The sequence below is a fragment of the Setaria viridis genome, chromosome 3 (genome assembly GCF_005286985.2).
Source record: "Setaria viridis chromosome 3, Setaria_viridis_v4.0, whole genome shotgun sequence".
Taxonomy (NCBI): Eukaryota; Viridiplantae; Streptophyta; class Magnoliopsida; order Poales; family Poaceae; genus Setaria; species Setaria viridis.
In genome coordinates, this window is record NC_048265.2 from 6738163 (window position 1) to 6758520 (window position 20358).

Sequence of the window (20358 nt, forward strand, 5' to 3'; positions counted from 1 at the left end):
TGGCCAACACTTCAGGAAAACTTAGCATTACCATCACATAGTTTGTGCGGCTAATACTAACAGCCACTGATCATTGTAAACTGTAAAGCATCCAGCAAGTGATTTGCCGACCCGTTTCGACTACGGATGGCGGGTGCTAAACTTCAAGCCTGGCTCTGGGACCACTGCACCCGGCCGCCGGCGCTGCAGCGGGATCATCAGGTTGCCATCTTTGTCCTCGTAAGTCTGCAAAACGTACAATGTGACGGTTAGTTACATATTGTTTCAGAATTGTAGGAGCTAGCACGCGGTTCCGAAAGCTGCTCAAGTAGATTTTTAGAAATTGTTACCAAACCTTAAAAGATCGTCAAATTATAGCAAAATCTAGTAGGACCCAAGAAAATTAATCCACGTTCTCATCTGACCGAGATTGCGAGTGGTGCGTCGCACTGCTAGCTACCAACCTCGACGCCGTCGAAAAAGAAGTGGAACCACCGCTCCGCGCCGGTGCACCTCGCGAAGTGGCGGCCGCCGTACTCGTCGATGCGCATGACGTCGTGGCCCTCGCCGCCGTGGTGCGCGCACAGCCTGGAGCAGAACGCCGCGCCGCACCCGACGCAGAACGAATCCCTCCGGTACCGCTTCTTCTCCCCCGCTCCAACCTCCAGCAGTGCCGCTACTACGCCGTCGTGGCCCCGGTGGTGCTCGCCGCAGCAGTGGCCGCAGAACGGCGCGGGGCAGGTGCCGCACGCGCGGTCCGGGGCGCAGCTCTGGGAGAAGTCCTCGGCGACGAGGCGCCTCAGGGCCGTCATGAACAACAGCTCGTCGTCGACGTCCTGCCCCGGTATGGCGGCGCCGCCGCCTCCATGGCCCTCCATCGCGATCCGATCGATCAGCTCGACCTACCTAGCTACTTCCTCGATCAGCGATCGAGGAAACCCGACCTGATCTGAACGACTTCTCGATCTGATATGAACGTACGAGGCGTGCGCGGCGCGGCGGCTGCTAGGGTTTATATGGAGCGCACGCAACCGCACGAGCGATCTGTTCTTTTTGGGTCGAAGTATAGATGGCTAAACGGGCGGCCCGGCCTAGCCTAGCATGAGCACGGTTTGGCCCAGCATGTTTAGGCCCGTATAATGATCGTGCCGTGCCGTGCCGGCCCATGTGTCGAAGAAGTGGTCCAATCACGGCATGCTGCCTACTTAGGCGGGCCGTGCCAGCATGCTGTCCCGACGGGCCTTAACAGCCTCGCCGTGCTCGTGCATTCTCCAACGTGCTGCCCGGCTTCGTCCTTAGCTTCGGCAACGCGCTGCCCGACGCCGACGCCAATGCCGACGCACACCGCCCGGGCACAGACGAGCACGCCTTCTCAGACGCCAATAGCGGCGGTGACAACGACGACGACGATGCGGGGTTCGAGTTTGCCTTCGCATCGCCGCTCGCGGCGCCCGAGACCGGCGGCGGCGCTGAGGACCTCGCACCGGCCGACGACATCTTCGCACACGGCCGCATCCTTCCGGCGTACCCGGTCTTCGATCGCCACCACCTCCTCGACCGCGGCGATGGCGCGGGCACCCTGGGTTGCCTCCACGGCGCCACCCTCGCTGGACACCTACTGCGCCGCTACTGGCGCCTTCACGACCTCATATCCGGTGCCGGCGGACGCTCACACAAAGGAGACAGAGGGAGGCGGAGGCGAGGAGACAGAGGGAGGCGGAGGGGTGAGGGAGTGGGGGAGGTGGCGGAATGGAGCCATGGAGGTAGGGTTTGGGGGTAGGCCAGCCGGTATATATATGGCTACGGGAGCGGACCAAGCAGCCCTTAACAGGTCGGGCCATCCACTTAATTGTGACGGCCAAATGGGCCATACCGTGCCGGGCCAGCACATGGGCTGAGGCGGCAGCCTAGGCACGGCCCGTGGTATGGGCTGGGCTAGCACGGGCACGACGGCCCCCATGCCATGCCGTGCCGTGCTTGGACTGGGCCAAAATCCTGTGCCATGGGCCAGCCCACGTGCCACGGGCCATATGGCCAGCTATAGGTTGAAGACGGTCGTGCAACAGGCCCACCGGTTAGACATGAGGAGGGGGAGTATTCATGCTCAGACTTAGTGTTGGAACCATGCCAAACATGTCCTTATTGGCACCTGATCATTCCTTGCTCCTTGGTGACAAAATTGTGGGATATGACTTCATTTTCTTCTACAGTTAAATACCTCCATGGACCATGGTTGCTGTGGATGCATTGGAGAAAAGGACTTTGTTAAATTTGACTGCAATTTTCTTTTTTGAAAGGATCTTTTTTCCGTTATTATTGTTTCCTTAATATAAACTAGCCCAGGGCATAAGTATTTTGTTAAAAAAAAACCTGAACCCACATGTTTTTATTGATAATAAGTGAGCGCTTTCTATGCTTTTTATTTGTAAAAACTGCAGTAGGAGTTTGCACGAGGTGAAATGGTGTAATCATGGGAATCTATACTGACGAACCAAATTAAAATTTTAACTAGATTTTCGTCAAAGAGTCAGGTATTTATAACTAAAAAAGTAATTCTTCGCAAATTTGATGCAGATTATCTGACCAACTGGCCAAATTTGCAAACTGGTTGAAGAAGTCGTTCTATACGCGGCTCTTACAACGAACCCACTACTTGTTTCTCGAAGCCACCACGTAGCATGGACCAATGGGCAATGATCATTAGTTCCTATATATACTTTTCGTGTGAGCCGGTAGCAGATTCATGGGAAGACGACGTGCTAGGATTTGGGCGCGCGCGCACGCATAGTGCGGAATTCGATTCCTCCCGTGTGTACGTCGGTCCTCCCGGCCGCTTTTGCGCAATGCGCTGCTCATCGTCAATCCGGGTGGCGCTGGGATCGGCGGACCGCCGGCGTGCCGCGTCGCCGCGGGACTAGAAACGCCGGTAAGGAATCCGGCATCCAGCAAGTGGCGAGTTCAACTAGGCAAAAGGAATGGAGAAGGAACCCTGAAAGGAAGGCCGTTGCGTTGATGAAGTACTCAACAAGACAACAAGTTCGACTACGACCCTCATTGTGCGCTTGAGGCTCTCTCGAGCCGTCTATATAAGGAGATCAGCTGATCGCCTTGCCAGTCAAGCTGTGTTGAGTTCATCTCGAAGCCGAAGTGAAGCTCCTATATACATAGGAGTAGGTTACACTAGCTAGCTCGACTGGTTTTCTTGGTGGGGAAGCGCGTTTTGCTTACTACGTGGTCTTGATCAGCAAGACAGTGGCCGTCGGCGGCGGCATGGCTGGGCGGAACATCGGCGTGGCGGTGGACTTCTCGTCGTGCAGCAAGAACGCGCTGCGGTGGGCGGCGGCGAACTTGGCGGCCGCCGGCGACCGCCTCATCCTGATCCACGTCAAGGGCTCGTACCAGTACGAGGAGGGGGTGGCGCACCTCTGGGAGCACGACGGCTCGCGTAGGACATTTCCCCTTTTTTTCTCTCTCTTTTCGATCTCCCACTCCCAGTGTATGTTAGGATCAGCTAGAGGTTTCAGGCGTTAATCATCAGCTAATAACGCCTTGGATTTTGCAGCGCTGATCCCGCTGCTGGAGCTGTCGGACCCCCGGGTGAGCAAGATCTACGGCCTGGCGCCGGACCGGGAGACGCTGGAGATCCTCACGCTGGCGGCCGGCCAGCGAGGGGTCCAGGTCTTCGCCAAGGTGCTCTGGGGCGACCCGGCCAGGAAGCTCACGGAGGCCGTGCACAAGGTCCCACTGCAGTGGCTCGTCGTTGGCAACAGAGGGCTCAGCACCGTCAAGAGGTAATATAGTATAAGATGGATCCTCTGTTTCTTTCCTTCAGAGTTCAGACTAATGCTCTCGCCTGAATGCCTGATGATCACCACTACTGACTTCTCCTATCTTGTTACATTCTTTTCTGTTGGCATGATTAGGGTTCTGATGGGGAGCGTGAGCACCTACGTGGTGAACCACGCGGCCTGCCCCGTCACCGTCGTCAGGGAGAACATGCTGCCACCAGCACTAACCACCAACTCCTAAAGTTCCCCACTCCCAGTCCCAGTCCCAGGGGGATGGCACGGCAGTGCGCAGCTGCTTTTGCCTTGATGCCCATGTAAACCAGGAGCAAGATGTCTCTGTCTGTAAGAACATATATCCATGTGTCATGTATGAATAAGAGACAAAACATTTGAAAGAGCTCTTGTGGATAGTGTTAGTGTGTGGCCGGAAAGGAGATTTCTTTGTGGTCTTTGTTTGCAAATATATAATTGGTGAGATAAAAATACACGAATCGAAAAAAAGCCCACGAATTATCGGAGGAGGATCGTTTAACTATACCAAGAGCTCGAAAAATCGAGCGGTTCTTACCACAAGAAGTTTTTACCGGTTCCCCAGGAAAGTATGTTGATCTTGCATAAATATAATTAGGGGATTTCAACTAATCCTTTATGGAGAATTAGATAGACGGCCTACCTGAACAGGTTTTTTATTTGGTGGGGAACATCGATGAAGCTAGCACGAAAACTACCATTCCGCGTTTTCGACTTCTATTAGTTTCTTCTTTAATGCAATAGCTATAGTTTGATATAGAATCCATTTCTCAAAGTAATGGAAACCATTCTCTTATAGGGAATGGTTCAAAAATCGCTATTCCACCTTTTAGGTTTAGAGGAAGGGTTAAGGATTTACCCGGTGTGAGATATCGCATTATTCGAGGAACCCTAGATGCTGTCGCAGTAAAGAATCGTCAACAAGGGCGTTCTAGTGCGTTATATATTCTTATTCAAGACTTGTATCATTTGATGATGCCATGTGAATCGCTAGAAACATGTGAAGTGTATGGCTAACCCAATAACGAAAGTTTCGTAAGGGGACTGGAGCAGGCTACCATGAGGAGCTAATGAAACTATTTTAGTAAAATTCAATTCTCTCAATTCTTCGGCAATCGCGCCAAAAATTCAAGTTCCTTTTGGATTTCCTTTTTGATCAATGATAACTTTTGCATTGTCATCATAGCGTATTATTATACCATCTTCGCATTTGAATTCTTTACATGTACGTACAATTACAGCTCGAATTACTTTAGATCTTTCTAGAGGCAGCGGCCAAATTGGTGTATTACCAAACCACGCCCCCGTTAACACAGTTGTAGATATGGGTCGAAGAACTGCTTCAAATACAGTATCAGGCAGCACTGCTTGGGGAACCTCAATATCCACGGGCTTATTAGCTAAATGGCCTTTGCACCCGATTCAAGAAAAAAAAAGAGTGCTTCGGGGGTGAAAATCCAACTTTCCAAGAAAGTTCCCTAAACCAAGGATTCTACCAAGACAAACAAGAGACATAGCACCAGAGTAATTAGGTCTGGCGATACTGGATTTTTAGAGTCCATACCATAGTTCTATCCTTAAACTAGGGTTTGTTTTTGTTGGCAGTGGTCCAAACGGATGTAGCGTTTCCTTATTCTTTTGTTAATTTAAATTTTGTTAATTTAAATTGATTCGATTCGGGAATTTAGAACTACGAGACATTCAATAAACAAAAGGAGAGAGAGGGATTCAAACCCTCGATAGTTCTAGAACTATACCGGTTTTCAAGATAAACAAAGAAATAATTGGATTCAAATAAAGTAAATCGGCCCAAACGTTTTCCTTCGGGAAGGCATAAAATTGCTGCTTTCTTTCTGTAGTGAGGTTGGCTTCATTTCCCATTGTCATTTCTTTTTCTAAAAACTCATTTGCTAAATAGAATAGTTCAAATTCATGCTCTACTAGAGCAAACACACTTCTTGGGATTGATGTCATCTCCGTCTATTTTTTCTCTTAACTCACTCAGTGATCGGCCAGCCAAGGTAAAGAATAAGAAAAAAATGTTCTGGTAATAGAGATTGCCTTCAGCAGGTAGATGAGTAGATCGCTCACCTGGAACTTCTTAGCCCTCTTTCCTTTAGAAGAAAAACCTCTGTGAATGCTAGCCCTGGACCAAGGCTAGCTATAGGCGGATCGCCCGACCGACCGATCATAATCTGCATCGCCTCGTAGGGCGATGGGAGGGGCGTCCTCCGCCCCCGCCGCCTAGAGTCCCCGCATGACACCTTGCCCCAACCACCGCCGCTCAGCAGTCCGGCAAAGCGGCAGCGGCAGCCCGTGGTGGCGCTGAAGCCAGCGCTTGTTCGCTTTCAACTCCCCTCCTCTCTCCCACTCTCCTCCATTCCAAGATTCAAATAAGTCACAACCATGAATGCCTCCCCAGTCCTCCACCCCTCCGTGCGGCCTCACATTGCCGGATCCGGCCTCACAAGGTTCGGATCTGAGCGCTGGCCATGTGGATGGGCTTTCTATGGCCAGACCCATGGTGGAGTCCAAATCTAGCGTCTACTATGCCGGCGCCGTCGTGGTCAACGGGGCCTCATTCCATCTCTCCATGGCGGCGGCGGCTTCGTCCTAGCTCTGCGCAGCGGCGCCGGCGGCTAGCTCCAGGTCGGGTGTTGCTTGCTGGTGCCTTGGTCTCCTAGTCGAGCTACGGTGGCTCTTTGTAGTTAGCTCCGGCCGGGCAAGGGTACCTTGGCGTGCGGCGGTCCTACTCGGGATTCGTCCATACGCAGTGCTTGACCTTCGACCTTCAGCCAAATGGGTGGTGCAGGGAGTTCCCGATGAAAGTTGTGCAAACAATGACGACGCTCTCGGGTGTCGCAGACCTTGTTGAAGTCGTTACTGTGCTCTCCCCTCGCAACTTTGGGGCCTCTAGGTGAAAATCTTGCTTCGGTTCTACTGGACGGAGGACGACGACATCTCTGATGCCGCATCCTACCTGAGGGCGTCATCGATGGAGGTCTCCACTGGTTGTGTATGTTTCTTGGCTTCTTTCTCCTCCTTACTCTTCATGATGAGACTCGCACTAGTTGTGAGCTGCTGTCGTGATTCGGCAGCTGTCCTCCCTCGACGCTGCTTTGTCGACGCTCTTCCTATTGGTGGTGTTAGGAAATCAAATGCCGGGTGGTGTTTCCACCGCTTCCACCATTCTCTTTCAAGGACTCCCCTTGGGCGACGTTGGATGGTGGTACGTGGAGCCCGGACACGCTGTAGGTAGCACCATTAGCTTCAAAAGCAATGTCGTCGTATCCGGTGAGTTCTAGCTTGTGCATCCTTTGCCGCCTTTAGTCCCCATCCTGCTAGGTGGTCCCTTAGATGGAGGGTAACAGCGGGGCGGCATAGCTACGAAGGGTGGTGCAAGGTGCGACAGCTAAGGCATAACTGGCAAGCATGTTGTTCGGTGGTGGCGCTATCCGGCGATCAATGGTTGTCTTTCAGCTGTGTCGTGCTTTGTCATTGAATTGTTAGTGAGTTGTGTTTCTCTCCTCTGTGTTGTACCTTGGTGTTGTATCCTTATGCTCATATTCTTCTAGGTGTTTAATGGCCCAACACTTATAAGGTGTTTTGCACCAAAATCATCACCAGCTAACCCGACCTCTATGGTTTAATGAAATTCAAGTGGAACTTTTCGTCCCCGTGACTTCTAAAAAAACACACGAATCTGTTAGAAATTTACTCTTTTCTGTAATAAAGTTCTTCTAAAGATTGAATTTGACAATGCTACATTCTGGGAACGAGCTAGCTGAACATGGTGTGTGGAAGTGTCCGTCAGGCCCAAATAGGGCGGGGACATCCGGGCTGGGGGAGCACAGTTGAATTTGATGAATAGAAATGGGCCCAAAGTATCCAAAGCAACACACAACACACCCGTGGTGGCCTCTGGCCTTCGAGGCCCAACTCTACGAATCCTGGCGCTGGCGGGGCCCTCTTGCCGTTCCAGCTTCCCGTGTTCCGCGGCGCGGCGGGCGACCACGTACGGCGGTTCCCGGCGCGTCGCGGCCGACGGCCGCCGCACCGCACGAGAAGCCCCCGCGGCCGTCGCGTGGCATCGTCGGTTTCTCCCCCTACTCGCTCTCCCAGCTCAGATCCGGTGGCCTCCGAAAGAGCTGCCGATCTCTTAAACCTTTCACACCGCTCGGACGCCGTCTCGATCACCTGCCGCGCTCCCGCGAGGTGCTCGACGTAATGGCGCCGAAGCGGGCGCCGTCGGGTGCTCTGTCTCCGTCACCGTCGATCACCTGATCTCCAAAAGCCACCACACTGCCCTGCGCCCACACGAAGATGGCCCGCCGCCGCTTCTACCGAAGACGACCTTGACATGAAAACGCAACCGGAGCAAGTCCACACTTCCACATACATCTGGTCTGCCAACCCGTTGACGCCTGCCTAGATGATGCCATCGGCTCCGGATCCTCCGTGACTTCTGCAGAGGTTTGGCAGGCGCTACTACTGGCCTACTGCGCCCGCACGCTGTTTCTTGGCAAGATAACAAGTCAGAGGAGCGAGATGGAACCCGAGGACATTACGACAAGCAACATGGGGACCCCCGGACTCGCCGATCCAGCTGACGAGCGCCGCTCTGTACGAGCTGAACATGCATTGCCGAGACGTCACGTCCCGTTCGTCCGCATCCTAATCGATTGCTTCGTTGACAATTCCGCCGCGCACGCCCGCTGGCACGGGCACGGCACAGGTTGGTAGAGCTCCTCCCTTTTTTGCCTCTCTTCATCTCCTGCATGCACCTGCACAAGTACTGCACGCTCGCTCTCACGAACATTGTCAATTCATCATCGAGTGCTGTTCCTGCAAGATGCTAGTAATCTGGTAGGATTAGGAGTACTGCCTAGTATGCTTGGGTCAATGACCGCAACCCTTCACCGGCAGGGTGATTCCTCCGAAAGGTGATCAGCCTTTTCAACGATCTACCAACTGAAAAGCTGGTCGCAGGCTCGGTCTCTCTCAGCAGCTGATTGGAGTGAACATCTCGTTTACTGCTGTTTCATGGGTCATGGGAAAAGGTTTGGCTGGTGCACCCGTGCACATGTTTAACGTCCGCTGATTGCCCGGTTTGCAAATTAGAGCCCCCATGTTGCTTGCCGTCGCAGCCATGTTAGCGGGTGCTCAATCAAATCTGCTGTTGATCATTGTTTCCGGCTGGTTATGCATTTCTTAGTTTCCATGAAAAGAAAAACCCTATAGGAACATTGAGGTGACTCAAGTCAAATGAGGGATAGTGGGTGGGCTGGGTGTCCAGAGGAATTCTGAAGAGGTTTGAATCATAGTAACAACTGAACAAAAAGCCACTTGGGCAAGTCATCCGAACAGCTTTCTGCACCTCTTAGTTATATTGTAAAAGAATATCAGCACACTTTTTGCACCTCTTAATTATATTGTATAGCATGTTGCGATGCTAGTTACTTTAGTTTTCTGTGTAGTAGCTTAAATTCTAGCATTTCTTTAGTTTTCTATGGTACAAAAACGTCTAATTAACTATGTTTCTTTGTCCTTTGGTTTTTGTAACAAGATAGAATGGGCCATACCTTGTTTTTCTTTAATAGGAAAGACATTATCCTACTCTTATTTTTTTAAAGGAAAAAATATTATCATATCCTTTCTCGAAGTTCTCAGCAAATTGGAAGGTGAAGGTTTAATTCGATCATAATCACACAAAACATTTTTTTATTATCTGGATACTGTTCCAAATATAGTCATATAAGTTAGTGTCAGTTGAGATTATGAGGGGAGCATTGCGGCGTCACTATTTCTAGTATGGAATGTCGGTTCCAAATTTTTTTTTTTGCTCATGATAAATGGAACTTATTCATTTGTCGTAGAACATTTGCTCCGTGATTCTAGCTTAAATTAGTCCATCTTACCATATGTCATGATAGAATATATAGCTCTTTCTTGGACTTGATTAAATAGTATGTTCAAGATAAGCTTAGAACAGATGACATGCTGTTGTGCACCCACATTTGTCCTTTGACTCATGTCCTATTCAACTCCGAATCCTGCGGTGAGCAGGTGAGAAGCGTACAAGCAACTAAGCAAGCAAGAGCACAGTGTGAAGGAGGCACAAGTCAAACCCAGATCAATCAGGAATCAGTACTAAATTGTTCAGATGTCAAAGAAAGTCAATCTTGGACCAATGATGCAACCATCGCACCAGTCGCATGTCATTGTCCTCATGTCGCCGAACCCACGGATAGGTTGTAGCATGGAGTCCTCCAATCATCTTCTGTCCTCTCAGTTGTTTTTACTGACCTTCAATCATGCATCAAACACTTTCATGGGCATGCCATTTCACTCTTATATTTATTACGCTTCTCAGAAACTATTTCTGTATTAGTTGCACTTCCCAACCATTCAGTAAAGAGAAATGGTAATAAGATAGAAATATCTCTACCTTTTTTGGCAGTTATTAATTAGCATTGTGGGTTAGCGGGTTAGTGAATAAATAACTGAACTGAAAATGGCTGCACAAAGCTGGTACAACACTAGGTGGTCTGAACTCTGAAGTCTGAACCAGAAAGGAGGGCGTGGTTGTGCATGATGAGAGCTGGGAAGGCCACTAGCAGGTAACCAGATAGCTGTCTGTCCCTATCTGAATGGACTCGTTCTGTGCATGGAATCACTTTGTGCGTGCAACAGCTACTGCATTTGAACTGCAGGAAGCAAAGCCGAGTGCGAGCTGGTGAGCCCCGTCCGTCCCGTGCATGCTGCTGGTGAGTCCTCTCTCCTCTGCCTCACTGCCTGGCTGGCTGACTAGAACTGCTGAGGTGGTTACTGTGAGTCGTTTTGTTTTCTTCCCTGCGCCTTTGTTTCCTGTGGCCTGTTCATTCGATTGTGTCACTGTCGACCCCACTCAAAAGTCACTGACTTTCCCTCGACCTGATAATTGAAAAGCTGCCTTGTGGTCTAGCGGAGAGGTGATTGGTGATTGGTCCTCACCAGTGATACATCCAGATACATAGATTGTACATGTGATCGTGTATCCCTTTCTTCATCAGATACATGATAATATGCATTTATTTTCAGATATTCAGTACATTCTCCTGATTTATACAATTATATATATTTATATTGAATTAGGAAGACGAGAAATTTCCATGGTATCCACCTTATTTGTAAAGTCAGAAACTTGACTTTGGAAGAGATGAATGGAGTATTCTATACTTATATTTTATCACTAAAATTGAGCCAGAAAACTATTCAATAAGCATGGAAGCATTGTCTAATTGTCCCTATGCCACCAAATCAAGGGGGGCAGTTGAACTGTTTCAGCACGTACACTCTGTAAAGCCCATAATTAACTAATTTCAAGTACCTTTTTCGCTCTGGTCAGAACAGATCAAACAGAAGAAGCTCGAGTAACTAGTCAAAACAACAAGTTAGCCTTTAAACTACCTGTTGCTTAGGCCTGCATTATCGAAAGCTATGCCCGTCATTATTCTGATACCGTATCTGATTGTTTTGCATTCTGAACTGCTTTCACCTTCTCGTTTGGCTTGTATTGCAATTTCATTGCTAAGAATCCAGCACATTCTCTGACTGTGATACACAGAGCAGGTAGTGTTTGACGGCTCTTTTTTCCTCTTTCAGCTCGGGCAATGTTGCATATGAAAGGGCCACACCACAGCAATGGAGCTTATACAAATCTTCTCAGCTGCAGAGTAGCATCCTGTAAAGTTTGAGCTCACCTTCTCCTAGCTCACACAGTTACATGAAACCATCTTAGCAATGGCTATCAAGCAGAGCAGCTTCCCTCTGCGTGTTCTTGCTGATCTATCCCTGCTGTTCTGCATCCTGCTTGCACCTGTATGCTCAGCCACACCAGCCACAGCTCCTGCCACTCTCCTGCAACTGAAATCCAGCCTCACTGACCCTGAAGGCGTCCTCTCCGGCTGGTCGCCGGAGGCCGACGTGTGCTCATGGCACGGCATTACATGCCTGCCCGGTGAGGTGGGCATTGTCACAGGCCTCAACCTGTCCGGGTATGGCCTGTCAGGCGTGATACCGCCGGCGATCGGTGGACTCATCTCCGTCGAGTCCATTGACCTGTCTTCTAACTCCCTCACCGGGCCGATCCCGCTGGAGCTGGGGTTGCTGGAGAACCTGAGGACGCTGCTACTCTTCTCCAACTCCCTCACCGGCACCGTCCCACCGGAGCTTGGCCTCCTCAAGAACCTGGAGGTGCTCAGGATCGGCGACAACAGGCTGCACGGCGAGATCCCGCCGCACCTCGGCAACTGCAGCCAGCTGGAGACGCTGGGCCTGGCATACTGCCAGCTGAATGGCACTATTCCAGCTGAGCTCGGCAAGCTGAGCCGCCTGCAGCAGCTGGCCCTGGACAACAACACCCTCACCGGCGGTATACCGGAGCACCTCACTGGTTGCGCCAGCTTGCGCGTTCTATCAGTGTCTGATAACATGCTGCAAGGCAACATTCCTTCGTTCATTGGAAGCTTCAGCGATCTCCAGTCTCTGAATTTGGCAAACAATCAGTTTTCCGGTGGGATTCCGGCAGAGATCGGCAACCTTTCCAGCTTGACATACCTCAACCTGCTTGGCAACAGCCTGACCGGCGCCATTCCGGAAGAAGTGAACCGGCTGAGTCAGCTGCAGGTTCTGGACTTGTCCATGAACAACATTTCTGGAAAGCTCAGCATCTCTGGAGCACAACTGAAGAATCTGAAGTACCTTGTGCTGTCAGGCAATCTCCTTGATGGCACCATCCCTGAAGAACTCTGCACTGGAGATTCATCAAGCCTGGAGAACCTGTTCCTCGCCGGCAACAACCTTGGAGGTGGCATCGAGGCGCTGCTCAACTGCAGCGCTCTGCGGTCCATCGACGTGTCGAACAACAGCTTCACCGGAGCAATACCGCCGAGCATAGACCGGCTGTCGGGGCTCATCAACCTTGCTCTGCACAACAATAGCTTCATCGGCGCCCTGCCCCCGCAGATAGGGAACCTGAGCAACCTGGAGATCCTGTCTCTGTTTCACAATGGCCTTACTGGCGAAATACCGCCGGAGATCGGCAGGCTTCAGAAGCTGAAGCTCTTGTTCCTCTACGAGAACCAGATGTCCGGAACCATCCCGGATGAGCTCACCAACTGCACGAGCTTGGAAGAGGTGGACTTCTTCGGCAACGGCTTCCATGGCCCTATCCCTGAAAGAATAGGGAACCTCAAGAACCTGGCCGTGCTTCAGCTCCGACAGAACGACCTGTCGGGCCCCATTCCGGCGAGCCTCAGCGAGTGCAGGAACCTGCAGGCCCTTGCATTGGCTGACAACCGGCTCTCCGGCGCGTTGCCGGAGACGTTCGGGCAGCTGGCTGAGCTCAGCGTGGTCACTCTGTACAACAACTCCCTCGAGGGCCCCCTGCCGGAGTCGCTGTTCCAGCTCAAGAACCTCACGGTGATCAACTTCTCGCACAACCGGTTCTCCGGCGGCCTCGTCCCTCTCCTCGGCTCCAGCTCCCTCGCCGTGCTGGCGCTGACCAGCAACAGCTTCTCCGGGGTGATCCCGGCGGCGGTGGCGCGGTCGAGGAACATGGTCCGTCTCCAACTCGGCGGCAACCGGCTCGCCGGCGCAATACCGGCCGAGCTGGGCAACCTGACGCGGCTCAGCATGCTTGACCTCTCGTTCAACAACCTCTCCGGCGACATCCCGGCAGAGCTCTCCAACTGCGCGCAGCTCACCCATCTGAAGCTGGATGGGAACAGCCTGACCGGCACCGTCCCTTCGTGGCTCGGGGGGCTGCGGTCCCTCGGCGAGCTGGACCTCTCGTCGAACGCGTTGGCTGGCGGCATCCCGGCGGACCTTGGCAACTGCTCCGGGCTTCTCAAGCTGTCCCTCAGCGACAACCACCTCTCCGGCAGCATCCCGCCGGAGATCGGCCGGCTGACATCTCTCAACGTTCTGAACCTGAACAAGAACGGCCTCGCCGGCGCCATACCGCCGGCGCTCCGGCAATGCAACAAGCTGTACGAGCTGCGGCTTTCGGAGAACGTGCTGGAGGGGCCGATACCGCCGGAGCTCGGGGAGCTGTCGGAGCTGCAGGTGATACTGGACCTGAGCCGGAACAGGCTGTCCGGCGAGATCCCGGCGTCCCTCGGCGACCTCGTGAAGCTGGAGCGGCTGAACCTGTCGTCCAACCGGCTGGAGGGGCAGATACCACCCTCGCTGCTGCAGCTGACGAGCCTGCACCTCCTGAACATGTCAGACAACCTCCTCTCCGGCGCGGTGCCCGCGGGGCTGTCGAGCTTCCCGGCCGCGTCGTTTGCCGGCAACGAGCTCTGCGGCGCGCCACTGCCGCGGTGCGTGCCGTCGTCGACCCGGCGACTCCCGGGCACGGAGGTGGCCGTGATCGTGGCGGGCATCGCCGTGATCTCGGCGGCGGTGTGCGTGGTGATGCTGTACACCATGCTGCGGGTGTGGAGCAACTGGCGGGCGGTGTCCGTGTCGAGCTCCGACGGCGAGGAGTCGGCGCACGGCGGCGGTCGCGCCGACAAGTGGGGTGCCGCCGGGGACGGCAAGTACTGGAAGGTGGGGTCGCCGGTGTCGTCGTCGGCCGGGGAGAAGCACAGCTCGGGGTCCGAGACCAGCGCGCTCCATGGCAAGTCGACGGAGGCTGCCGGCGCCGCGAAGAGCTAACTGCCTGGTTGCCGGCGGCAGTAGGGAATGAATGTTGCGTGCCGCCTCTATCAGCGATGCCTTGTCCGCTGAAAATGTTTATTTGCCGAAGCTATAATGGCTGTTTCTCCATTTGATCTCCTCTTCATCTCGTGTGATTGTTTCCTCCATTACTCTGCAATGCTTGTTCGTGTGTTCTTTTTTGATCTGGAGCTGGAAGCTGGAAGGCGGCAGAGTGCAGTGGTTTATCTGTTGATCTTGTAGATCTCTACGCGTTCCCGTTTCGTGGTTACGGGCTTAATTGGAGGTCCAATAGATTTGAGGAAACCTGGCCTAATAGCAAATCTTTCGTCTCATGTTGTTGTTGGGCTTCTTCGTGGTGGGCTATCCCTTTACATGGATTGTGATTTGGAGCCCAACAGACAAACTTAGCTAATGCATGTTACAAAGTCCAGCGTCCTCATATGGATATGGTGCTAGAATCGATGGTTGAGATCACTTACTAAGAGGGAGTTATAAGCAAATCTATCCAAATCTGTTGACTCTGACCGATCAACACCAAATTTGGTGAGCCATTCCAAGCTAGAGTACTTCGACTTGGTTAGTTGGTTTGAGTATTGCTTGAATAGAGCATCAGATTTATGGGAGGCTTTGTCTGTGTAGCTTTAGCCTAGAACATTACCAATAGATAATTAGTCTGGCTAGTGAAACAATTTTCCATTGAGCTGAATTTTGGACGTAGAATAGGGGACTCGTGGAAATAGGCGCATACCAAATTTCATGCACTATGGACTTATGGTTTACAAGATATGAATTGATTACCAAAGGAGATAGAATTTGGAACTTATTCTTTTTTACTATTGTCATAAATTATGTTAGATGGTTGTGGTTGTTGTTGTTGATACATATGGATGCATGTGTTGCTGCTGTTACAATCCTCGAAAAGTTTAAAGATTTATTATAACTATTTTTTGATTATAGCGTAAGCTAGAAATGGATCAGTTGGTCAAGTGCTTATTACTCGGAGGTTTTCATTGTAAATCACCAGGTCAATTTGTGGATGTGTCGCCAACATTTTGCATGTGATAGATTCGTACGATATGGACTTTGTCAACCACTTGAGCTCAGGGTCTCTTGCTCTCCACATAGCTTGAATATGCTTTGATCTTGCATGCACTGAGTAAGCCCGCTTACTCTATCCGTTTCGAATTGCAGGTCGTTTTGATTTTTTGATAAGCCCTGCTCTGCTACGGACATTGGCACTGAGATTTCAAGCTTTTCTTCATAAGTATGTCAAGCAGCTCATAGCAATAGAAAGATAACCGTAACCGCCGACCTCTACCAGTACCGTACCTGAATACCACCCCCTACTATTGTCTAGACTATTGATACTCATGCATGTCAAGAATCTCATACGGTGAAATCCGAATCCATTTCATCTCGATTGTACAAAGCCTACTGAGATCTTCAAGGACAGAGCAGCCAATGAATGAGATGGCAGGCCGTGTGAAGAACTCTCACCTCACCCGTCAGCTCTTGCCCGTCCTGGCCTGACCGCACTGACCATCAGGTGCTGCTGCTAGCGGCCAGTTCATCATGTGCACGCCACTCATGCTTCCGACAAAGACTTTAAAAGGTTTGGCTGAGAGTGGTGTAGCGGTTGCGATTCCACTGCAGCTGGAAGCTATGGCTGGTCCTTCCCTCCCGTGCAGCGTTGAAGGAGGTTTTACAGAGGTTTCCATCCGGTTTTTTTGTTGTTGCTCTATGTAGCTGTCGGATCCAGAACCAACCTTACAAACTTCATCAAGAGAGAACATCTTGGTCACCTGCATGTAATTGGCAAAACATTTTATTGAAATGGATTTACATAGAACCAGGATGGATGGTTCCGTGCTTATTACCAATTCTTCCTCAAATCGAAACTGATGAGAAACCATTTGGATTTTACTTTTGTTGGTCGTAATATACTTGCTATTTAGGGGTTGTTTGTTTGCAGCCCTGAGCTAAAATTGTCCCTGCGCACTTGCCTGGAGCTTGCTTATATGATGTTTGGTTACAGTCCTGGAAGGTTGCCTGGATCAGGCAGCAGCAACCCCCGTCGGGCCAATGAAATTGAGCGCCTACCTCCAGTGCGGTGGTTGCTTGAGCTAATGGCTACGATTACACACTAATCAATTGTAGAGCTACATGCATGGTCTTCCTATAGCTTATCTGTCTACGTAAAATCAATCAAATAATATTCCCACTATATAACACATTAACACAATTTACTTCGCCTTGTTAGAAATAACGTTTCCATTTTATTTCTCATATTATTTTTAATTAAATATATTTATTGTTCTCCAAATATTTATTTTATAATCTTATTAATAAAAATGAATAAGCTAGTCATTCAACATCCACTAATCATGTATTAGTGCCTATTAAATCATATTTTGGTACACAAAAGCAAATGAACGTTGTGTTTTCCTTTTTATTAATGTTCTCAAGCACATGCCTCCAACCACACGGACTATCACCTAGCTTGCCTGGTCAGGCAGATTTCATCAAATTTTCAGTCAACTCTCAGGCAGCATTTGTTCAAGTTATTCAAAAAAAGAGGGGAAAAAGGGGAAAGAAAACAATACTTGTGAAGCACTCACACGGAGCATTGAATTTCTGGTCGGCTCACCCTGTGGGCTGTGGCTGGCGATATGAAGCAGCACAGCGTGAGCAACAGCGCCAGATGCAACGTACTACCAGCACGCCAAAGCATCTCAGTGCATTCATTCCTCTGCCGACTGGCCTTTTTCACCATCACCGATTCCTCTCATCAATTCATAGGAAGCTACAATCCTTCAGCAGCCTGCTGGCCGTGATCTGAGCTAGGAACAGCAGAAAAGCTGGGGGTTCTTCTCTGTTCCCTGCATTCCAGGCCTTGGCCATGAGCTCAGCTCAAGCGATATCCTTTGCGAAATATCACCTTGTTCTGATTGTTAGCTTTGAATGCAGTCCCTTGAACGCATTGCATGTTTCGTCGACAGAATCATTGTCTGAAGGAATGAGGTGCCAGAGAATCTCAGGTGACCAGCATGCCTCAACGAAATTCACACTAATTTACTCATCACATCCTTAATTACAAAGCAACCAGGAAACAAAGCAAGATCCTAATCTAGTGTCATGGTGTCAACCAGGAAACAAACCTGCACGTCAGGCATCGGACCCATCAGTCAGGCAATACCAACCAGACGCTACTGGCTTGAAGCTGAGCACAAGAGTTGGTGCTTTGTCCACCGGGTATTCGGGCATTCCGCGGCTACTTTTTGGCGCAGCTTATGCTTTTTTTTTTCATGGAATTTTAAGGCCAATCAGGCATCACTTCATGGTCACATCTCATTCCACCATTTGATCTCTTCATGCAGCTTTTCTTCTGCCTCCCTGCGGCTGCAGGCACACTTTGCCACCTTTCTGGCTTTCTGCCCTCCTGTCACCGGAAAATTCATTGTGCCAAATAGATTGTCTTCTGACGGGTTGCTTGATACGTTGCTCGATACGAAGTGCTAAGAGGATCATATCGAATGTTCGAACTCTAATTAGAAGGACTAAATATGAACTAATTATAAAACTAACTGTAGAACCCCTGTACTAATTCGCGAGACGAATCTATTAAGCCTAATTAATCCATCATTAGCAAATGGTTACTGTAGCAACACATTATCAAATCATGGACTAATTAGGCTTAATAGATTCGTCTCGCGAATTAGACTCCATCTGTGCAATTAGTTTTGTAATTAGACTATATTTAATACTTCTAATTAATATCCAAACATCCGATGTGATAGGTAGGAGGTGTATCCAAACACCCCCTGTGTTTCATTAGCATGTTTGAGTGTTATGGTTGGTAAGGATTACTGTTATAGTAGGATAGTATTAGTTACAATTGACTGATATAATTCTATCTTATCACTAGGATTGTCTGAGATCCATCGGTGAGGCTATCACCACCACCAGTGAGGTTAAATCAGACTGATTTTGTACACACATGTCCACTCCTATCTCCCACATCCACGGTTTCGACCAATGTTACCTTGCTCTCGAGTCTCAACTATCTCATAAAAATGCTATATCATCGACTTGAACAAGTTTGTTGACTTTCCTTGCAGTCGGACAATATATTCGCAATGCTACTTCTAAGAACGATTTTGATTGTTATGGTAGAAGATGATCACGTTGACCTTGTAAGTACATAATTTTTTTGCAGGTAACTAAATCCATAATTCTGAAGAATCTGTTGTTGCAAATTGTTGGGTTTCCATTGGCAGATGGCACCAGATAGACGACATTCAACGTGGGTTTTTATGGTTCTCGTCTTTTTGTCTAACAGGCAGCTACAACGAATGACGTTTTGGTAACCGGTCTTTTTTTAATCAAGGCGTACGTAGTTTATTCCAGTGATCAAAGTGCCAACAAACAGTCAACAAAAACCAAAGGGTCTACGACAGCTTAAGAAACGGAAAATAATCAAGCAGAAAGCCTAAACATCCACCATGTCTGGCAAAGATCTCCATAACCGTCGAATCTATAATGCGGCTGCCCATTTTGTCGGTGCTTATGCATTTTTCCTTTTACAGCAAAGACCAGGACCAGGTCCAGTATGTCCCATGTAAATATGCATCAATCCGAGGCACCTCCCAAATTCTCCAACACCATCATCCTCTTAGCCTGCTCCAATGAGTGCTCATCTGCTATTGCTTCTCTCAGCTTACTCCGATGAAGATGAATAGGATTAAGTTTGAGGGAGGAACAGAGAACTTTTATGGAGTCAATGTGCCAGTCTCAGGAGTCAACATCAATCGATCCACATTATCCTCCATCACAAATGGTCTGCAATGTCTCCAAGCTTGCTGTTATTGTCAAATTAAAAGCTAACCCATCTTAAAACATTAAAAATCAATTTCATAATAATATATGCAGTACAGTTACTCGTATATTTGTACTGATTGAAGCAGCAGACCCGAAATTAAAGGAAATTACCATTCATGAACATTTTAGCACAGAAAGGGCATGTAAAGAAACAGAGTGAAACTCAGCCTTTTCCTAACTGACAATTTGATCGAGGCTACAATAACAAATATAAAATGCATGTACACGAAACCAGAGCTAACCAATCACATACCTATACTACAGAGACAAAAAATAAGAGAAATACAGGGACTTGATGATCAGAAGGCAGCGTAGTACACCACATAGAAATGACTTTCACGCAAAATTCTCGAAAAAGGCTCCTGAATGCCGGCCGATCACAAGTTGTGCAGCGGGTTGGATCCGGTCGGCGAGAACCTCTTGTCGTCCCTGAAGAAGCTGCCGCCGCCGCGGCCGAACCGCCGCTGGCTGAAGCCGGAGAGGCGGCCCCGGCCAACTCCCGAAACTGAAACTGAAGTGCTTGCACCGTTCCTGGAGTTGGACGGCTGCTCATCAGGCGATGGAATGAGAAGGGAGACTCCTCTTAGCACAAGGGGGATCAGGGAGACTAGCAGGAGGATCTTGACGCAGTTCATCTTCTCTCTCTCTCTCTCTCTCTCTCTCTCTCTCTCGTGTTACTCTACCCTGTGTTATGTAGTAGCTAGTGCGTGAGGAAATGGAGGTGGTGAGAACTGGTTGCTCGTGCGTTGTGCCAATGGGAATGCAGAGATGGCAATGTAATATTCGCCAAGGATGCAGAGAGAGAGAGAGAGAGAGAGAGAGAGAGAGAGAGAGAGAGAGAGAGAGAGAGAGAGAGGGACTCGGTGCCGGGCCGAATGATTTGACGTCGGAGGCGACCGAGCAACGAAGAGATACATAGCGTTTGTTGTTTTCTCGATCCAAACCGCAGCTTTCTTCAGCTGGGTATCATGCAGGCAGG

At 49.9% G+C, this 20358-nt stretch overlaps 3 protein-coding genes across 3 annotated transcripts; 2 read left to right on the forward strand and 1 right to left on the reverse strand.

The window, feature by feature from the left end:
• Positions 1-120: 120 nt before the first annotated feature.
• Positions 121-1308, reverse strand: LOC117850977 (uncharacterized). Its single transcript, XM_034732869.2, has 2 exons — positions 444-1308; positions 121-225 (listed from the first exon to the last, which is right to left on the reverse strand). Exons 1-2 carry the CDS (start codon positions 855-857, stop codon positions 121-123), a joined length of 519 nt encoding a protein of 172 aa, XP_034588760.1. The 5' UTR covers positions 858-1308.
• Positions 1309-2761: 1453 nt separating this feature from the next.
• Positions 2762-4162, forward strand: LOC117850334 (universal stress protein PHOS32). Its single transcript, XM_034732161.2, has 3 exons — positions 2762-3424; positions 3542-3770; positions 3903-4162. Exons 1-3 carry the CDS (start codon positions 3250-3252, stop codon positions 4006-4008), a joined length of 510 nt encoding a protein of 169 aa, XP_034588052.1. The 5' UTR covers positions 2762-3249; the 3' UTR covers positions 4009-4162.
• A 7113-nt stretch (positions 4163-11275) lies between these two features.
• LOC117850418 (uncharacterized) lies at positions 11276-14625 on the forward strand. Its single transcript, XM_034732244.2, has one exon. It carries the CDS (start codon positions 11580-11582, stop codon positions 14496-14498), a length of 2919 nt encoding a protein of 972 aa, XP_034588135.1. The 5' UTR covers positions 11276-11579; the 3' UTR covers positions 14499-14625.
• The last annotated feature ends 5733 nt before the right edge of the window (positions 14626-20358 follow it).